The sequence below is a fragment of the Mustela nivalis genome, assembly GCF_964662115.1.
Source record: "Mustela nivalis genome assembly, chromosome: 3".
Taxonomy (NCBI): domain Eukaryota; kingdom Metazoa; phylum Chordata; class Mammalia; order Carnivora; family Mustelidae; genus Mustela; species Mustela nivalis.
In genome coordinates, this window is record NC_139022.1 from 120,343,551 (window position 1) to 120,366,270 (window position 22,720).

The window sequence follows — 22,720 nt, forward strand, 5'->3', positions numbered from 1 at the left end:
TAATATGAATACATCCAGCAAAGGAGAACTTCAGCTAAGATTCTATGTGAATTACCAGAAGTTTCAAATCAGTCAAGTCCGAGATGCGGCGTGACTTTAAATACCTTTGCCGGCCTTCACATGGACATCCTGTAACAGACTGGAAAGATTGGTATTGTGATCCAGGGTCCATCTTTGCTTATTAGTACAGAAAACTCATGGGGCGCCTGGGTGGCTCAGTGGGTTAAAGCCTCTGCCTTCAGCTCAGGTCATGGTCTCAGGGTCCTGGGATGGAGCCCCGCATCGGACTCTCTGCTCAGTAGTGAGCCCGTTCCTGCCCCCCTCCACCTGCCTCTCTGCCTGCTTGTGATCTCTCTGTCAAATAAATAAAAGTACAGAGCACTCACTAGAATTTAGTACTATTGAAGGAATAAGAGCATAAGGGGGGATCTGGTAATTATTTGTTGAGACTATTTCAGGGCATCCAAAGAATAGTCTTAAAAAGAGACATATAATAATAGGGGTGCCTGGGTGACTTAGTTGGTTATGTGTCTGACTCTTGATTTCAGCTCTGGTCATACGGTCCTGGGATCGAGCCCTACGTCGGGCTCCCTTGCTGCTTGTCTCCCTTTCCCTCCTCCCCTGCTCATTCTGTCTCCTTCTCTCAAATTTAATAAATCTTAAAAAAGACACAAAATAGAAGGCTGGTCAAACCCTATGAACATGGTTACTTCTATGGTGAAAATAAGGAAACTGAGCTGATGGCCAGATGCTTAATAATGAAATCTCATTTACTTAGTATCGGGTGTGTGCCTGGCTTTGCAGATGGTAGATCACAGTGTTTCAGAGCGTTAACTCTGAAGTTAGAGGTAGGTTCCCGTCTTGGCTATGCTCCCTAGCTAGCTGGGTAACCCTGGGAAAGTGATCTAAGCTCCCTGAGCTTCAGTTTCTCCATCTATAAGATGGAAATAATAGTATCTGTCTCATAGGCTGAAGACTGAATAAGATGTAATGCACTTAGCATAGCAGCTGACATGTAAGAACTACTCTAACTATGATTCATCAGTTTTTAGTTTAATTATCACAACAGCCCTGCTAGTTAGGTAGTGATATTGCCATTTTACACAGGAAGAAAGGTGACATGTGAAGGCCACACAGCTGGTAATAAAAAAGCTGAATTCTTGTATGACTTTAACTCATGTTCTTTCCAGTACACTTTGCTTCCCTTTTTAATTGAATGCCTTTTATTGGAGACACCTCAAGACATTTTTTTTTGTAGGACCCAATTTATCTAGATACACTTGGATGTGCCCCAGGGATGCTCCTGTAGTAATGGTCAGCTAGACACTCTGCTTGGAGTTACCTAATATGTTTTAGCAACACACAGAACCTCTGTCCTGCCATAACTACCACAAGTTTTCAGAATCAGAATCAGAATCTCAGGGGTGGGGTGTGAAGGTCTGTGTATTTTTTTTAAAGAAGATTTGATGGAGAAAGAGAGTACAAGCAGAGATAGTAGATGAGGGAGAAATAGGCTCTCTGCTCACGTGGGACCCGATCCCAGGACGCTGGAATCATGACCTGAGCCGAAGACAGACACTTAACTGACTGAGCCACTCAGGTGCCCAAGGCACATGTATTTTATTTTTATTTATTTTTAATTTTTAAAAAGATTTTATTTATTTATTTGACAGAGATCACAAGTAGGCAGAGAAGCAGGCAGAGACAGAAGAGGAAGCAGACTCCCTGCTGAGCAGAGAGCCCGATGCGGGGCTCGATCCCATGACCAGAGCTGAAGGAAGAGGCTTTAACCCACTGAGCCACCCAGGCACCACTAGGCACATGTATTTTAAAAATAACTCCCTGGATGATCTCTGTGAGGCAGTGCTCTCATTAGGAACACTAGGTACTTGAGCATCTCTGTCCCCACCAACTCCCATCCCCTACCTCCCTACTGTCTGCTGTTAAAAAATCTGTCCATTTTCTACCTTAGGTCTTTCTCCATTCATTTGGCTGCTTCCCTGCCAGAAGATTGGCATCTGCCCCTTTCCCCCACCACATTTGTGAGAGGGCATTTCACAAACTATAGCCCCTGGCCCACAGCAAACTCCTGTATGGTTCTGGCAGAATGAAGCAAGAGGTGGTAGCTATCTGCTGGGTGACCGGCTCTGGGAGAGGAAAGAGGGAAGACTGAGTTACCATGCACTAAAAGGCCTGGGGTGGGATGGGGGATTTCCAGAGAAGGCCACTTTGGTGGGGGTCCTGTATTTAGGAGACCTGTGTCCTGTGGGATATGATTGAGCTTTGTCTTCCCTCTCTTTGTCCTAGGCACTGGAAGAAGATCTGAACCAGAAGAAGCGAGAACAGGAGATGTTCTTCAAAATGAATGAGGAGACAGAATGCCTGAACCCTACCACCCCAAATAAGGCCACCAAGTTCTTCCCCTACAGCTCTGTGGATACTTCTTAACAACCAGTTGGGGTGGTGGGTGGCAGGCTGGTGGGCCTCCAAGGCCCACCCATTCTCTGTGAACAAGTAACTCAGGACCCCCCTTCCCCCTTGCTTCCATGCCAACTTGAATCCAGCCCCTTGCCCTGTGCTACCCCAGCTGTGCCCAACAGACCCATCCGCGTGCTCCTTAATTCTCGCTCACTTATGGAGGGCGAGGTTTTATTATGTGTTATATGATCTTAATATATATTCTTTTTGAGCCCTACATCCCTTCAAGCTTTCAGTGAGTGGGGTCAGAGTCCAGGAGAAATGGTGTTCTGCAGCCTTGAGGCCCTGCTGTTTGCCAGAACACTGGGTTTGCTGTCTGTGGACACAAAGTGCTGTCGCTGATTATGAGGAGTTTGTTCATATTGTGATTTTTGCTGGCTTTGCAGCCATTTCTTGTAGTATCAGACAAGAACCATGGCTCTAAGCAGCCCTTTCGGTTCCTAGTGAAGCCCACCCTGCAGCCAGCTGCCTCAGGGTGTGCCCTCATTCTTCCAGTAACCCCCAATTTGCTTTTCTCTTGAGATAAGGCCATAGCTACAGCAGTGGGATGGAGGAGAGCCTGAACGGTTCATTCTGCTGGTCTTGGGTATTTCATGCCATCTTGTGCCCCCGACCCTACTTGCACACATACACACATGTGGCCCCCTGGCATTACCTAGGCTTGCCTCTCTGCCCTAGGCCTCTTGTGCCAGGTGGGCTGAAACACATTCACTGCCTGAGCCTGTGCCCCTGAGCATGTGTAGGTGGAGCCAGGTATGAAGTGTGCTGGGTGCTGGCATAAATGGTACAGGCTGAACTGCCAGTCTGTGATTCCCTCTGGCCCCTGCACAGGCTCCTGTGTTCAGGGATAAATTCTACATCACAAAAGACTATGTTTAGGCTGTTCCTATCTCACACCTGCCCATCCAGTCTACAGGTGATATGGGGAGGCTGCTTCCCTTTGCCTCTCCTAGGAGGAGTCTGGCCTTACACTTGAGACACAGGCTGGTGGTCACCGGGATTTCTGTTGAGGAAGAAAAAGCCTCAAGGAGAAGTGTAATGCTTTCTGTCCCTAGCAGCACAGTGGATGCAGAGCTTCCGTACCTCAGATTTGAATCCTGGGCCTTTGGGTTACTCAGCTGGCCTCCTACAGATTCTGAGTCCCAAAGGCTGGAGGATGTAGATAACCCTAATGCTCAAATAGGCATTCAGTTTCTCTACAAAGAAAACTTCATTCATTTTGATTTCTAACTTAAATATAAATGAATGGCTCCTATACCTGCTTTAAATAAAACTGAAGGCGGTTTTGAGGAATCATATGGATGCTATATTAAGTCTGGGTACTCTTTTGCTGGTGATGGAGTGGCTAACATCCAGGAAGGACTTTTTCTTTCACTCCTAAATGTCTAAGGCTTGATGCTTGGTTCTAAAGCAATTCTCTTGAAGTGATCTTGGCACCGGTTAGAACTGGATCTTGGGGAGGGAGGGTAGCCATTCAACAAGAAGGGACTCGGGGTTCCTAAGGCCTATGTACACAGTGAAGAGGCTCTGGGGGCTGTGGGAAGGCGGGTGCTCTTAAATTAATGAACATTCAGCTTGCCTGCTTCAGTATTTGACCCAGATGGGATAGTTTTCTGGTCTCACGCCCTTATGAGATAAGGGAAACCATTGTCCCCTTTTATTCCTTTTGGTGCACAGGTGCTGGGAAAATATGAACTAGCAGCAGTGTAATTACAGAACACTGACCAAGTTCCACCAGACAAGGTCAGCACTGGCAAATGGTCAGGCAGGGCTGACTTTGGCTTTGTTTACAGTGTTGCCTTTTGCAGCCTGGGGTGTGAGAATGAGTATTTAGGTGAAATGCCAGTTTCATAGTTCAGATGGAAGTCGTTGATCATGCCCTTATCTGGCTTATCATTCACATGACTCCTTGACTCTTGTTCAGGGAGTTGCTGCTTCCCTGTTCAGTGCTGCCCATGGCCTGATAGCTCCCCTGTCCTTTCTGGACGGGGGCTGGTTGGGTTCTCCAGCCTCATGACGGAGCCAGCGTGCATGCCCATCAGTGAAAAGGCCCACACAGTATTTCTCATGCCCTGTGCTAATGTTTCCTCTGTAAGGGACAGATGGAAGTGTTTCTTGTTTTCAGTCCATTTTTGGCAGAGTAAATATAACTAACTTATATTTTCCCTTTATAAAGGATAGAAGTTATTTTTATGTCAATTCAAAACTTTATACAAAACTTTTGTAAAATGTTCTCTGCAAAGTTTAACTGCAAGAATGTAAATATGCTTCTAATAAAATAACAAGATGAGAGACTATTTACATTTGTGGTTGTTCTCTTAGAGTGGGGTGGAAATAGCAAGGCAGACTTAGCCACATTTGCTAGGTGAGAAGGGTTTTACTATCTTCTGTGAGTCACACAGCCAGCCAGTCAGACTTTGGGGTGGATTTCTGTTTTGTAAGAAGTTATGTGTGTGTGTGTGTGTGTATGTGTGTGTGCGCGCGCGCGTATATCATATACATGTGGGCGTTCTACAGATTTTAACATTAACACTTTCATGTAACATCAAACATTTGACCCTGAGGATTTTTCACGTTAACTTATTAAATCCTTTTAACAGCTTCTGAGGAAAAACTTGTCATTCCTATTTTCTAGGTGAGGAAATGGACACGGAGCAAGGGAAGGCTGGGCCAAACTTCACAATACTGTAAATGATGCCTATGAAATTCAAACTTAGACCTAGAGGTGCTATTTCCACCATACCTCCTCTCCTACTCTCAGCTGCCCGTTACACTGAGTAAGAGGCACTGTATTTAAAAAGCAATTTTCTGCCATGCCTCTGAAACCCCACTGAGGGAGACCTCCTATCACCAAATAGGAATCAGAGGGTAGAATTGAGTGTCTTTGTACTTAGGTGGGAAAAGATTTGTTTTTCAGTTTGATTGATCTCCAACTGAAATTCCGTACTTCCCATCTATATGGATGTAGGCAACCAACTCTAGTAGTATAAGCAGTCCCTGTGACAGTGTCAGCAAGAGAAATCAGAGATTTCATCTCACCAGACAGCTGGGGAGACATCTCAAAATTTTGTTTATCACTTTGGAATAACAGTAGTTATTAAACCAATCACTAGATCCTGTTGTTTGAGATGTGTATATCACATATACACATACATATCACATCTATAAGCAATATATATATATGTTTTCTAACACTTTGATACCCTGTATTTCATTATGATTGCTTTCACTTGTAATCTATGTGCTTTATATTGTACATCTTAAAATATTCTAAGAAGGGTTTTACATTCTTTATGGAATACCTTAAAAGTAAGAACCCCTACTCTGCAGCCCTGAGCTGTCACTGTACTAGAAACCTAATGACCAGCAGGTGGTGGTCAACTGTCAGGGTATCCCATAGGTCTGTGAACTCGGTGTGTTGGGAGGCAGGGGTGCAATGCCATGCCTCCATTAAGGGACAGAAAAGTGGCTGGGGTTCCCAGGAAAAAGGAGAGATAAGTGAAGAAGATAATGCCTCAAGGGGTACCTGGAACTTGAGAAATGAGATCATTTCACATGAACTGGTATCTCTTATGCACTAAGTGCTAGAGATGCTGAAATGCATGAAACACTGACATTTCCTTCAAAATACTTGTCTGGCTGAGGAAGCAGACCTCAGAGAACCAGGCAAGAGCTCCTAGAGGCAGTGACGCTGAGTCTAGGAGGACAAACTACTATGTGCCAAAACACATTTAGGGACTGCTATATGAATGGTTTATAGCCATGAGACTGGAGAGAGTAGGGCCAGACGTGCATGCCTGGGCTCAGACCTACCCTTTCCAACCCAAGCACAGTAATAAGTCTGGGAAAGAGTTTACTCAGGGGAAGGAGAGTTGAAATCATGACAGTGACTCAGCAGACCAGCTGGGGACAGAGATAATGTTGACACTGAAGGCAATAATGGCCCATACAGCTTGGAGGCTTTAGAAAGGAATGGACAGACTGCAGGCTCCATAAGGGCAGGGAATAAGACTAGCTGATCCCTAAACACCCAGGACCCAGCATGTTGCAACACTGAAATACTCAGTCTGGAGTCCTTGTGCCATCAAGGGTCTGAAAGCGGAGCAGTGGCAGTCTGGAGGCTGCGGACTAGATGTATATTAACCCACTGTGGTATCAGAGGTGTTGACTAGGTCAGATTAACCATGTGTTGATAAAAACAAAACAGAACTTCCACTTCCAGTGACGGCAGATGAGGTAATTCAGAACAGTCCTCTAAAACCGAGGACAAACTGGAAAGCAAACTGGGCAAAAATATTAAAGATGTCTACTTGAAGGCACAAGAGATCTGAGAGAGTGAAGACTTAACAAAGTCAGGATTGAAGCAATTACACAAGGCCAAAGAGATGATTCTGGTATTTTACCCTGAGAGCATTTGCTGATCCTAGAAAGCATACAGATGTGGAGCTGACCAAAATCTCAGGATCTCTGCAAGGGGAGCTTGCACATGGAGTCAGTGGACTGGTCATGTCTGGTGTCCCAGTTTTGGGGGCTGCTTCCCACAGGATGCCTCTTGATTGCCTGAATCTGGGGGCTGAGGGAGGATTGTGTTCCAGCATCCCTCAGAACTATAACAATCAGTTCTTGGCAGGCTACCACCCCCAGAACACTACTGCACAGACAGCAGACTGAAACACCTCTTAGTCTTTCTGTGAAAGAGGTATATATGTTTGTCCAGGAGCTTTGGCCTAAGACACACATCTAGAAGCCTATGGAGGTGCTCTCAAAGAGTGTAGGCTGGGCATACCACCATTATGGTCCTCCTCTGCCTTGCTCCAGTTCTCCAGTATCTCCCAGAAAGGAAAATATGTACTTGTCTGAAGCCCTGAATTTTGCTAATGCCATCTATGGAACACCTCCAGGTCACTTGGTCTGGTGGCCAGCAGGGTTCATACTTGTGGCCCCACAGTATTATATGTATTTGCATACTCAAAAGCTGCTACCTGAAGGTCTGGCTTCCAATCAATCTGAATCTAGGTGCTGAGATCCCCTACTTTAGGACAGACAGAACTTGGCACACCCCCTACAATGGAAGATTTATTTTAAAAATAAGATAGGTGGCTTAGAAAATCATAAAGGTTCAACAGACTACCAAGGGCTAGACAAGGCTGAGCAATAATATTCATCTCTTAAATAAGGCAACTCCTTTAAGACCGGAAGAGATGGCTGTTTCGCTTTAATACATAGAAACTAACATAGAGTCTATCAAAATCAGGAAACAGAGGAATATGTTTTAAACAAAAGAATAAGGTAAAACAGAAAAAAAAAAAAAACTTAATGAAATGTGTAAGTAATTTACCTGATAAAGAGTCCAAAGTAATGGTCATAAAGATGCTCACTCAATGTGGGAGAAGAATGATGTTCACCCAACTTGGGAGAAGAATGGATAAACACAGTGAGAACTTTAACAAAAGGGAAGAAAATACAAGAAAGTACCAAATAAGAAGTCACAGAGCTTAAGAATACAAATAATTAAACTCAAAAATACACTACAGGGGCTCAACAGTAGACTAGATGGAGCAGAAAAAAGATCAATGAACTCAAACACAGAGCAGTGGAACTCTCCAGTCAGAACAGCAAAAAGGAAAAAAGAATTTTAAGGAGTGAAGATAGCTTAAGGGCTTTAGGGGACAATATCATATGGACTAAGAATTGTATTACAGAGTTCCCAAAAAGAGAAGAGAGAAAGAGGCAGGGATTTTTCTTGAAGAAATAAAGGCTGAAAACTTCCCTAATATTTGGAAAGAAATGGACATCTAGATCCAGGAAGCCCACAGAGTTCCAAAGAAGATAAACTCAAGAGGGAGGAGCAATATGGCAGAGGAGTAGGAGACCTAAATATCATCAGGTCCCAGGAGTTCAGCTAGGTAGTTATCAAACCATTGTGAACACTTACAAACTCAACAGGATATCAAAGAGAACAGGATATCAAAGCAGCAATTCTAGGAACAGAAAAACGACCACTTTCTGGAAGGTAGGATGTGCAGAGAAGTGAATCCCAGGCACTATACGGGAGACAGATCGCAAGGGGAAGGGCTGGCTACCGGCAAGTGATAGAGCAGGGGAGCACAAAATTGCAACTTTTAGAAGTCTGCTCCACTGAGGGACATTGCACCAGAGGCTAAGCCCGGGGTGGAGCCCTTGCAGGGACAGCGTGGTCTCAGGACCCACGGGGTCACAAAAAGACCAGGGGTGTCTAAGTGTGGCAGAGCTCCCAGGTATTGGAGCGGTTAGGCCAGCTGCAGAGATGGACCTGAGGCGTGGGCGCTCAGCTCGAGATTACCTCAAATTGTGATCTAAGGCACAGTCGGACCACTGCTCTTCAAGCAGGGGCCCCACAAGTGGCAGATCTGGAGAGACCCCCTCTTTCCTCCTCTGGCAGGAGCAGCATGGGAGCGTGCTGCAGGAATCTGCTGGATTTGGAGACTCCAAACAGGGCTGTGCACCAGATATAGAAACGCTCAGTCACAGGCTGGGTGAGCTAGGAGTGCGGCCTGAGACCAGGGAGATGGAAGGGATTGACTGCTTTTCTCTGAGGGCACATTGAGGAGTGGGAAAGAGCTCTTGGCTCCCCCAGTCGGAGACTGGGATGCCGCCATTTTCATCCCTGTCCTCCAAAGCTCTACGGAAAGCATTCGGGGAACAAAAGGGGAACAAAAGCTACTGAGCACAAAACCAAGCAGATTACTTAGCCTGGCCCATGGCAAGGGTAGTGCAATTCTGCCCGAGGCAAAGACATTTGAAATTCACTGCAACGGGCCCCTCCCCAAGAAGATAAGCAAGAACATCCAGCCAAGACCAAGTCACCAATCAATGAGAATGGTGGAACTCCAGAGCTAGAGGACTGCAGCAACTAGAATTCATGGCTTTTTCCCCATGATCCTTTAGTCTTTCAAAGTTTAATTTCTTAAATTTTATTTTCTTATTCTATTTTTAAAAATATTTCCTCTTTCCTATTTTAACATTTTTAAACTATTTTATCTTACCAATACTTTTTAGAAATCTTTTTAAATTTTCATTGTTATAATCATATTTTATCCCTTCATTGCATTTAATCTTGTTTTTTGTGTACATGCAGTTTTTTTTTCTTTAAAATTTTGGGATACACTTTCTCCTAATAGATCAAAATATACCCTAAATTTAGCACATGGCTTTGCTCTAGTCTCCGACTTGATCACATTCTTTCCTCTTTTTCTTTTTTCAACTTATCAATTTTAGAATCTTCCTTAATTTTCATCTTTAAGTCATATTCTATCCCTTCATCATGTTTACCCTTATTTTTGTATATCTATATAAATTTTTCTTTCTTTAAAATTTTGGGAGGCAGTTTCTTCTAAGAGATCAAAATATACCCCAAATCAAGTGTGTGGTGGCTCTGTGGTATTCACCAGTCTAATGTGTGGTGTGTGTGTGTATAAATATATTTATTTATTTATTTATTTATTTTCCCCCACCTTTCTTCTCCCCCCAGTTTTGGGTCTCCTCTGATTTGGTTAGTGTATATTTTTCTGGGGTTGTTGCTACCCTTTTAGTATTTTGTTCTCTCATTCATCTACTCCTACCTGGATAAAATGACAAGGTGGAAAAACTCATCACAGAAAAAAGAACAAGAGGCAGTACCAACGGCTAGGGACCTAATCAATATGGACATTAGTAAGGTATCAAAACTGGAGTTCAAAATGATGATTATCGGGGTGCCTAGGTGGCTCAGTGGGTTAAGCCTCTGCCTCCGGCTCAGGTCATGGTCTCAGAGTCCTGGGATCGAGCCCTGCATTGGGCTCTCTACTTAGCGAGAAGCCTGCTTCCTCCTCTCTATCTTTCTGCCTGCCTCTCTGCCTACTTGTAATCTCTCTCTCTGTCAAAAAAAAAAAAAAAAAAAAAGATTATCAAGGTGCTAGCTGGGCTTGAAAAAAGCATGGAAGATATTAGAGAGAGAATCCTGGTCTGGAGAAATAAAAGAACTAAAATCTAACCAAGTTGAAATAAAAAAGCTATTAATGAGGTGCAATAAAAAATGGAGGCTCTTACGGCTAGAATAAATAAGGCAGAAGAGGGAATTAGTGATATAGGAGACCAAATGATGGAGAAAAAAGAAGCTGAGGAAAAGAGAAACAAACAACTACTGGACCACGAGGGGAGAATCCGAGAGATAAGTGATAGCACAAGATGAAACAATATTAGAATAATTGGGATCCCAGAAGAAGAAGAAGAAAGAGAGAGAGGGGCAGAAAGTATACTGGAGCAAATTATAGCAAGAATTTTCCTGATTTGGCCAAGGGAAAAAGCATCAAAATCCAGGACGCACAGAGACCGCCTCCTCAAAATAATAAAAGTAGGTCGACACCCTGTGATCTAAGAGTAAAACTTACAAGTCTCAGTGACAAAGAAAAAATCCTAAGGGGCACCTGGGTGGCTCAGAGGGTCAAGCCTCTGCCTTCAGCTCTGGTCATGATCCCATGGTCCTGGGATCGAGCCCCACATCGGGCTCTCTGCTCAGCAGGGAGCCTGCTTCCTCCCCTCTCTCTGCCTGCCTCTCTGCCTACTTGTGATCTCTCTTCCTCTGTCAAATAAATAAACAAAATCTTAAAAAAAAAAAAAAAAAGAAAAAGAAAAAATCCTAAAAGAAGCTCAGGACAAGGGGTCTATAACATACAATGGTAGAAATATTAGACTGGCAGCAGATCTATCCACAGAGACCTGGCAGGCCAGAAAGGACTGGTATGATATATTCAGAACACTAAATGAGAAAAAAATAAAGCCAAGAATACTATATCTAGCTAGGCTGGCATTGAAAATAGAAGGAGAGATAAAAAGCTTCCAGGACAAACAATAACTAAAAGAATCTGCAAACACCAAGCCAGCCCTATAGGAAATATTGAAAGAGGTCCTCTAAGTAAAGAGAGAGCCTAAAAGTAACAGACAGGAAAGGAACAGAGACAATATACAGTAATAGTCACCTGTATATTGTCTAGGCAATATGATGGCACTAAATTCGTATCATGAAATAGTTACCCTGAATGAAATGGGCTAAATGCCCCAATCAAAAGACACAGGGTATCAGAATGTATTAAAAAAAAATGATATGCTGTCTACAAGAAACTCATTTCAGACCCAAAGATAGCTCCAGATTTAAAGTGAGGGGCTGGAAAACAATTTATCATGCTAATGGACATCAAAAGAAAGCTGGGGTGGCAATCCTTATATCAGATCAATTAGATTTTAAGCCAAATACTATAATAAGAGATGAGGAAGGACACTATATCATAGTTAAAGTGTCTGTCCAACAAGAAGATCTAACAATTTTAAATATCTATGCCCCTAACATGGGAGCTGCCAATTATATAAACCAATTAATAATTAAATCAAAGAAACATAACAATAACAAGATAACAGTAGGGGATGTTAACACCCCCCTCACTGAAATGGACAGATCATCTAAGCAAAAGATCAACAAGGAAATAAAGGCTCTAAATGACACACTGGACCAGATGGACATCACAGATATATTTAGAACATTCCTTCCCAAAACAACAGAATACACATTCTTCTCTATTGCACATGGAACATTCTCCAGAACAGATCACATCCTGGGTCACAAATCAGGACTCAACTGGTACCAAAAGACTGGGATCATTCCCTGCATATTTTCAGACCATAATGCTTCAAAACTAGAACTCAGTCACAAGAAGAAAAAAGAACTCATAGACATGGAGGCTAATGAGCATCCTACTAAAGATGAATGGGTCAACCAGGAAATTAAAGAAGAATGAAAAAAATTAATGGAAACAAATGAAAATGAAAACACAACTGTTCTAAATCTTTGGGACACAGCAAAGACAGTCCTGAGAGGAAAGGATATAGCAATACAAGCCTTTCTCAAGAAACAAGAAAGGTCTCAAGTATACAACCTAACCCGACACCTAAAGGAGCTGAAGAAAGAACATCAAAGAAAGCCTAAGCCCAGCAGGAGAAGAGAAATCATAAAGAGTGGAAATCCATGAAATAGAAACCAAAACAGTTGGAACAAATAAACGAAATAAGGAGCTGGTTCTTTAAAAGAATTAAGATTGATAAACGCCTGGGGCATCTGGGTGGCTCAGTGGGTTAAGCCTCTGCCTTTGGCTCAGGTCATGGTCTCAGGGTCCTGGGATTAAGCCCCACATTGGGCTTTCTGCTCAGCAGGGAGCCTGCTTTCCCCTCTCTCACTGTCTGCTCTCTGCCTACTTGTGATCTCTCTGTCAAATAAATAAATAAAATCTTAAAAAAAAAAGATTGATAAGCCCTTGGTCAGACTTATAAAAAAGAAAAGAGTAAGGACCCAAATTAATAAAATCATGAATGAATGAGGAGAGATCACAACCGACACCATAGAAATACAATTATAAGAACATATTATGAGCAACCAAACACCAGCAAATTTTATAATCTGGAAGAAATGGATGCATTCCTAGAGACATAGAAACTACCAAAACTGAACCAGGAAGAAATAGAAAACCTTAACAGACCCATAAAAAGTAAGGAGATTGAAGCAGTCATCAAAAAATCTCCCAACAAACAAGAGTCCAGGGCCAGATGGCTTGCCAGGGGAATTCTACCAAACATTTAAAGAAGAATTAAGACCTATTCTCCTGAAACTGTTCCAAGAAATAGAAATGGAAGGAAAACTTCCAATCTCATTTTATGAGGCCAGCACTACCTTGATCCCAAAACCAGACAAAGGCCCCATTAAAAAGGAGAATTAGAAATGAACACAGATGCAAAAATTCTCACCAAAATACTAGCCAACAGGACCCAACAGTACATTAAAAGGATTATTCACCATGACCAAGTGGGCTTTATTCCTGGGCTGCAAGGTTGGTTCAACATCCACAAATCAATCAATGTGATACAATACATTAATATAAGAAAGAACAAGAACTATATGATACTCTCAATAGATACTGAAAAAGCTTTTGGCAAAGTACAGCATCTTTTCTTGATCAAAACTCTTCAAGTGTGGGGATAGAGAATACATACCTGAATATCATCAAAGCCATCTATGAAAAACCCACAGCAAATATCATTCTCAGTGGGGAAAAACTGAAGCTTTTCCCCTAAGGTCAGGAACACGGAAGGGATGTCCACTATCACCACTACTATTCAACATAGTACTAAAGTCCTAGCCTCAGCGATCAGACAAGAAATAAAAGGCATCCGAATCGGCAAAGGAGAAGCCAAACTCTCACTCTTTGCAGAAGATATGATACTTGATGTGGAAAATCCAAAAGACTCCACTCCAAAACTGCTAGAACTCATACAGAAATTCAGTAAAGTGTCAGCATATAAAATCAGTGCACAGAAATCAGCTGCATTTCTATACACCAACAGCAAGACAGAAGAAAGAGAAATTAAGAAGTCTACCCCATTTATAACTGCACCAAAAACCATAAGATACATAGGAATACACTAACTAAAGAAGCAAAGAATCTGTACTCAGAAAACTATAAAGTACTCATGGAAGAAACTGAGGAAGACACAAAGAAATGGAAAACTGTTCCATGCTCATGGATTGGAAGAACAATATTGTGAAAATGTCTATGCTGCCTACAGCAATCTACACATTTAATGCAATCCCTATCAAACTATCAATTTTTTTAAAGAAATGGAACAAATAATCCTAAAATTTACATGGAACCAGAAAAGACCCCAAATAGCCAGAGGAATGTTGAAAAAGAAAACCAAAGTTGGTGGCATCACAATTCCAGACCTCAAGCTCTATTACAAAGCTATAATCATCAAGACAGTATGGTATTGGCACAAAAACAGGCACATAGGTCAATGGAACAGAATTGAGATCCTGAAATAGATCCTCAACTCCATGGTCAACTAATCTTTGACAAAGCAGGAAAGAATGTCCAATGGAAAAAAGACAGTCTCTTCAACAATGGTGTTGAGAAAATTGGACAGCCACATGCAGAAAAATGAAACTGGACCATTTCCTTATACCACACACAAAAATAGACTCAAAATGGATGAAAGACCTCAATGTGAGACAGGAATTCATCAAAATCCTTGAGGAAAACATAGGTAGCAACCTCTTTGACCTCAGAAAAACTTCTTCCTAGAAACCTCACCAAAGGCAAGGGAAGCAAGGCCAAAATGAACTACTGGGACTTCATCAAGATAAAAGCTTTTGCACAGCAAAGGAAAGAGTCAACAAAACCAAAAGATAACTGACAGAATAGGAGAAGATATCTGCAAATGATATATCAGATAAAGGGCTAGTATCCAAAATCTATTAAGAACTTAACAAACTCAACACCCAAAGAATTATCCCAAAGACAATTACCCAAAGACAATTATCATACGATCTCTCTGATTCACAGACCTGTACTCCTGGGGCAAATAATACATTATGTGTTAATTAAAAAAAAAAAAAAGATAAACTCAAGATGACCCACACCAAGACACATTATAATTAAAATGTCAGAAGTTTAAGATAAGGAAAGGAATCTCAGAAGCAGCAAGAGAAAAAAAACTTGTTAGGCACAAAGGAACCCCCAATAGATTATCAGCAGATTTTTCAACAGAAACATTGCAGACATTTCTGCAAAGAAGACATCCAAATGGCCAACAGACACATGAAAAAGTGCTCAACATCACTCAGCATCAAGGAAATAAAAATCAAAACCACAGTGAGATACCACCTCACAACTGTCAGAATGGCTAAAATTAACTAGTCAAAAAATGACAGATGTTGGTGAGGATGCGGGGAAAGGAGAACCCTACACTGTTGGTGGGAATGCAAGCTGGTGCAGCCACTCTGCAAAACTGTATGGAGGTTCCTCAAAAAGTTGAAAATAGAGCTACCCTATGACCCAGGAATTGCACTATAGGGTATTTACCCCAAAGATACAAATGTAGTGATCTGAAGGGGCATGTGCACCCAAATGTTTATAGCACCAATACAGCCAAACTATGGCTATATTGCCATATATATCCACAATAGCCAAACTATGAACAGAACCTAGCTATCCATCAACAGATGAGTGGATAAAGATGTGATATATATATATATATATATACACACACACACACACACACACACACACACACACACACACACAATGGAATACAAGGCAGCCATCAAAATCCGCCCCCCCCCAATCTTGCCATTTGCAATGACATGGATGGAACTAGAGGGTATTATGTTAAAAGAAATAAGTCAATCAGAGAAAGACAATTATCATACGATCTCTCTGATATGAGGAATTTGAGAGGCAGGGCGGGGGGTCTTGGGGGCTAGGTAGGGGAAAAATGAAACAAGATGGGATTGGGAGGGAGACAAACCATAAGAGACTCTTAATCTCATGAAACAAACAGGGATGCTGGGGGGTGAGAAGGTAGGGATAGGGTGGCTGGGTTATGGACACTGGGGAGGGTATGTGCTATGGTGAGTACTATGAAATGTATAAGCCTGATGATTCACAGACCTGTACTCCTGGGGCAAGTAATACATTATGTGTTAATTAAAAAAAAAAAAAGATAAACTCAAGATGACCCACACCAAGACACATTATAATTAAAATGTCAGAAGTTTAAGATAAGGAAAGGAATCTCAGAAGCAGCAAGAGAAAAAAAACTTGTTAGGCACAAAGGAGCCCCCAATAGATTATCAGCAGATTTTTCAACAGAAACATTGTAGACCAGAGGGAGTGGCATGATATATTCAAAGTGTAGGGAAAAAAAACCCCCAAAACCTAAAACACTTCCAACCAAAAACACTCTACTTATTATCTAGAATTGAAAGAGAGCTAGTTGGGACGCCTGAGTGGCTCAGTTGGTTAAGCAGCTGCCTTCGGCTCAGGTCATGATCCCAGCGTCCTGGGATCGAGTCCCACATCGGGCTCCTTGCTCAGCGGGGAGCCTGCTTCTCCCTCTGCCTCTGCCTGCCATTCTGTCTGCCTGTGCTCGCTCTCTCCCCATCTCTCTCTCTGATAAATAAATAAAATCTTTAAAAAAAAAAAAAGAAAGAGAGCTAGTTTTTTTAGATGAGCAATGCTAAAGGAATTCATCGTCATTAAGCTAACACTAGAAGAAATGCTAAATGTACTCTTTAGGCTGAAAAGAAAGGGTGCCAATCAGTAACACGAAAACATGAAAGAATATATCTCACTGGAAAAGTAAATATATAGTAAAGGTAGTGGATTAATTAATTGTAAAACCAGTAGGAAGTTTAAAGAATCAGCAATAAAAATAACCATAACTACAATAATTAGTCAAGTGATACACAAGATAAATGTAAAATTATGACAACAAAAACATAAAAAATAGGCTGGGGAGAGTAAAAACACACTGCTTTAAAATGCATTTAAACTTAAGTTGTTATCAATTTAAAACAGACTGTTATGAATGTGTGAATATGTCAGTCTCATGGCAACCACAAAGCAAATACCTATAGTAGATACACAGAAAATAGTAAGGAACCTGAGCATACCACTAAATAGAGTCATTAAGCCAAAAGGAAACACCAAGAGAAAAAGAAAGAGACAGAAATTGTAAAACAACCAGGAAACAATGAACAAAATGGCAATAGATACATACCTATAAATAACTACTTTAAGTATAAAAGGACTAAATTCTCCAATCAAAAGACAGAATAGCTGAATAGATAAAAACAATAAAACCCATCTACATGGTGCCTACAAAAGACTCACTTCATATGTAAGGACATATAGAGACCGAAAGGAAATGGGTAAAAAAAGATGTTGTGTACAAATGAAAACCAAAATAAAATTGGATAGCTACATTTTTATACACACACACATATACAGACACACTTTAGAGGCACCTGGGTGGCTCAGTCAGTTAAGCACCTGCCTTCAGCTCAGGTCATGATCTCGGGATCCTGGGATCAAGCCCCAAGTTGGGCTCTCTGTTCAGTGGGCAGTCAGCTTCTCCCTCTGCCCCTCCCCCTGCTTGTGTTCACTTTCTCTTTCAAATAAATAAAATCTTTAAAAAAAAAAACACCTTTAAAACAAAGATTATAATAAGAGATAAGGATATTACATAACGGTAAAGGACTCAATTCAACAGAAAGATATAACTTTTGTAAATATTTACGCACCTAACACAGGAGCACTAAAACATATAAATATTAACATACCTAAAGGGAGGGACATCTGGGTGACTCAGTTGGTTAAGTGTCTGAGTCTTGATTTTGGCTTAGGCCATGATCTCAGGGTTTTGAGATTGAGCCCCACACTGGGCTCTGCACTGGGCATGGAGCCTGCTTAAGATTCTCTTTCCCTCTCTCACTCCCTCTGCCCTTATACATAAATAGATAGAAAAAAGAAAAGAAACAAAACAAAATTAAAAAAAAAAAAAACACCACCACCAAAGAGAGAAATAGCAAAACAACAGTAGGAGATGTTAATGTGCCACTTACATCAATGGATAGATCATCCAGAGAGAAACTCAATAAAGAAACAGCCTTAAATAACATGTTAGACCACAGATTTAATCGATATATACAAAATATTCCATCCAAAAGCAAGAGACTCTGCATTCTTCCGAAGCACACGTGGAACATCCCCCAGGACAGATCATAGTTTAGTCCACAAAACAAGTCAATAAATTAAGGAGACCGAAATCATATCAAGTATCTTTTATAACTGTAATATTATGGAACTAGAAATCAATTACAAGAAGAAAACTGGACAGGGCCCCAAGTAGTTGGGCATCTGCCTTCAGCTCAGGTCATGATCCCGGAGTCCTGGGATTCAGCCCGGCATTGGACTCCCTGCTCAACAGTAAGTCTGCTTCTCCCTCTCCCACTCCCCCTGTTTGTGTTCCCCCTCTTGCTGTGTCTCTCTCTGTCAAATAAATAAATAAGATTTAAAAAAATATATATTAAAAAACTTAAAAATTCACAACTAGGTGGAGATTATACCACATGCTACTGAATAACCAATGGGTCAAAGAAAAAAATCAAAAGGGAAATTAAAAAAAAAATACCTTGACACTAATGAAAATACAACATTCCCAATTTATGGCATGTAATAAAAGTAGTTTTAAGAGGGTAGCTCATACTAATAAAGACCTCTGTCAAGAAACAAGAAAGATCTCAAATAAATGACCTAAATTGACATTTCAAGGAACCAGAAAAAGAAGAGCCCAGTTAGTAGAGGGTAGAATATAACAAAGATCAGAGTAAAAACAAATGAAAGAGAAACTAAAAAAAGAATAAAAAAGATCAATGAAACTTAGAGCTTCAAAAGAGAAAAATGGCAAACCAGCAACTACGCTTAGACTCCAAGAAAAAAAAGAAAGGTTCAAATAAAATTAAAAATGAAAAAGGAGACCTTACTGATACCCTTGACATACAAACACCATCAAACTGGACAACCTAAAAGGAAAAATTCCTAGAAATATACAACTTTAGAAGACTGAATCATGAAGAAAGAGAAAGCCTGAATAAATCAATAAGGAGATTGAACAGTAATAAAAAAACCCCTCCCAACAAATCAAAGTCCAGGACCAGATGGCTTCACTGGTGAATTTTACCCATCCTAAGAATTAATACCAATCCTTCTCAAACTCTTCTGAAAAACAGAAGAGGAGGGAAAACTTCCAAACTCATGTTGTGAGGCCAAGTATTACCCTAATACCAAAACCAGATGAAGAGTCCACAATAAAAGGAAATTATAGGCCAATATCATGAATGAACATAGATGAAAAAATCCTCAACAAAACATTAGCAAACCAAATTCAACAATACATGAAAAGGATCATATGCCACCATCAAGTGGAATATGTCCTAGAGATGCAAAGATGGTGCAATGTCCACAAATCAATCACGATATACAACATTAACAAAATGAAGGATAAAAATCATATGGTCATCTGAGTAGATACAGAAAAATATAACAATTATTCATGATTAAAAACTCAAAAAAGAGGGAACATACCTCAACATATAAAGGTCACAATATGACAAGCCCACAGCTAGTATCACACTTAATAGTGCCTTTAAGATCAGGAATAAGACAAGGATGTTCATTCTTGCCAGTTATTTCAATAAAAGGTATCCAAATTGGCAAAGAAGAATAAAATGATCACTATTTGCAGATGACATGATATTATATGTAGAAGACCCTAAAGATACCACCAAAAAAAAAATCTTATTAGAACTAATAAATTCAAGGGGCACCTGGTTGCTCAGTTGGTTAAGCCTCTGATTCTTGATTTTGGTTCAGGTCATGATTGTGGGATGGTGAGACTGAACCTGGTGTCATGCTTAGAGCTCTGCAGGGAGTCTGCTTGAGATTCTTCTCCCTCTCCTCCTGCTCTCTCTCAAAAATGAATAAATAAATTAATCTTATTTTTAAAAAAGATTTTATTTATTTGACGGAAAAAGACACAGCAAGAGAGGGAACACAAGCAGAGGGAGTAGGAGAGGGAAAGGCAGGCCTCCCACTGTGCAAGGAGCCTGATGTGGGGCTTGATCCCAGCATCCTGGGATCACAACCCAAGCTGAAGGCAGATGCTTAATGACTGAGCCACCTAGGCGCCCCAATAAATTAATCTTTAAAAAAAAAAAAGAACTAATAAATTCAGTGAAGTTACAGGATAAAAAATTAATATGTAAAAACGTTTCTACACAATAATAACAAACTATCTGAAAGAGAAATTAAGAATACAATTCTATCTACAATTGTATGAAAAGGAATAAAATACCTAGGAATACATTTAACCAAAGAGGTAAAAGACCCATAGACTGAAGTGTATAAGACACTGATGAAAGAAAATGAAGATAACACAAATACGTGGAAAGATATTCCATGGACTGGAAGAATGCTCATGGACTGGAATAATATTTTTTAAAACATCCACACTACCCAAAGCAATCTACAGATTTAGTATAATCCCTATCAAAATTCCAATATCCGTTTTTATAGGCCTATAACCAAGAACCTTAAAATCTGTATGGAACCACAAAAGACTCTGAATATCAATAGCAGTCTTTAGAAAAAAGAACAAAGCTGGAGGCATCACAGTTCCTGATTTTTAACCATACTACAAGGCTAAAACAATCAAAACAATATGGTATTGGCATAAAAACAGACATATAGATCAATAGAACAGAACAGAGAGCCCACACATAAGTTGTCAATTGAGTTATGACAAAGGACCCAAGAATAACAATGGGAAAAGGACAGTCTTTGAAGTAAATGATGCTGGAAAAACTGAACAGTCGCAAGGAGAAGAATGACACTGGATTACTCTCTTACTTTATATACGAAATTAACTCAAAATGGTTAAGAAGGCTTGAATGTAAGACCTGAAACCATTAAACTTTTAGAGGAAAACACAGGCAGTCAACTCCTTGACATTGGTCTTGGTGACAATTTTTTGGACCTGACACCAAAAGCAAAGACAACAAAAGCAAAAATGAAACCATGGAATTACATCAAACTATAAACCTGTAGAGCAAAGGAAATTACCAACAAAATGAAAGACAACCTATTGAATGGAAAAAAATATTAGCAAATCATATATGATAAGGAGTTAAAAATCCAAAATATAAAAAAAAAACTCATACAACTCAACAGCAAAAAACAATCTGGTTAAAAAATGGGCAGGGGACCTGAATAGATATTTTTTTCCAAAGACATGCAGATGGCCAACAGGTTTATGAAAATATGATGAATATCACTAATTATTAGGGAAATGCAAATCAAACTTACAATGAGTTATCACCTCACAACTGTTAGAATGGCTATTATCAAAAGAAAAGAAACAGCAAGCGTTGGTGAAGATGTGGAGAAAAAGGAACCCTCATGCACTGTTGGTGGGAATGTAAATTGGTACAGCCACTGTAGAAAACAATATGGAGGTTCCTTTAAAAATTAAAAATATACTACCATACGATTCAGGAATTCCACTTATAGGTATTTATCCAAAGGAAAAGAAAACACTAACTTAAAAAGATATATCTCACTATGTTTACTAGAGCATTATTTACAATAATCAAGATATGGAAACAACCTAAGGGTGTATCAATGGATGAATGAATGGATAAAGAATATGTGGTATGTGAGTGTGTATATATGCATAATGAAATGCTACCCATTCATTAAAAAATAAAATCTTGCTATTTGCAATGAGGCAGACCTTGAGGACATCATGCTAAATGAAATAAGTCAAAGAAAAGACAAATGTATGATCTCACTTATATGTGGAGTCTAAACAATACAAAAGAAAAACAATAAAACAAAACCCGAAGCTCATAAATACAGATTTATACGGATTGGTGGTTGCCAGTAGTGGGGATGGGGGCGGGTAGGTGAAATGGATGAAGGTGGTCAAAATCACAAACTTCCCATTATAAAATAAGTAAGTCATGGGGATATAATGTAGAGCACAAAGACTATAGTTAATAATGCTGTATTGCAGGATGGCTGGGTGGCTCAGTCAGTTAAGCATTTGCCTTTGGCTCAAGTCATGCTCCCAGGGTCCTGGGATTGAGTCCCACATCAGCCTCCTTACTCAGCAGAGAGCCTGCTTCTCCCTCTGCCTGCCACTCCCCCTGCTTGTGCTCTCTAATTCACTCTTGCTCTGACAAATAAATAAAATCTTAAAAAAAAAAATACCATACTACATATTTGAAAGTTGTGAAGGGAGTAGCTTTTTTTTTTTATTTTTTTTTTAAATATTTTATTTATTTATTTGACAGAGAGAGATTACAAGTAGGCAGAGAGAGAGAGGAGGAAGCAGGCTCCCTGCTGAGCAGAGAGCCCGATGCGGGACTCAATCCCAGGACCCTGAGATCATGACCTGAGCAGAAGGCAGCGGCTTAACCCACTGAGCCACCCAGGCGCCCGGGAGTAGCTTTTAAAAGTCCTTATTATAAGAAATATTTTTTTCCCCCTAACTATTATTAAAGTCAAACACAAATGAAGTCCAGACCTGAAAATTCTCTGGACAGACAAAACTAGTTTAGTTATACAGGCAAAGTTTAACTTATTTTGGAAGGCAAGTGAGGCTAAATTGAATGGGACAATTCTTGCTTATGCCTCTGAAAATGCTAAATGAAACTTAAAATGATCCCCAAACTAATATGAGATAATCACTAATCAATTCCCTTTCATTAAAGAAAATTCTAATATTGCAACCAGTCACTACCTCTACACTACACAAGCTGCTTTGTAATAATATACCT

At 40.4% G+C, this 22,720-nt stretch overlaps 1 protein-coding gene and 1 long non-coding RNA gene across 3 annotated transcripts in view; one reads left to right on the top strand and one right to left on the bottom strand.

Moving 5' to 3' along the window:
• The window catches only part of STK10 (serine/threonine kinase 10), a 120,464-nt gene extending 115,689 nt beyond the window's left edge, over positions 1-4,775 (top strand). For both annotated transcript variants that reach the window (XM_082726102.1, XM_082726103.1), the window contains exon 19: positions 2,308-4,775. In XM_082726102.1, the coding sequence (XP_082582228.1) occupies positions 2,308-2,448 (141 nt within the window). In that variant the 3' untranslated portion in view covers positions 2,449-4,775. The remainder of the gene's footprint in view (positions 1-2,307) is intronic.
• The window catches only part of LOC309862354, a 75,100-nt gene that overhangs the window by 16,955 nt on the left and 35,425 nt on the right, over positions 1-22,720 (bottom strand). The window lies entirely within an intron of this gene.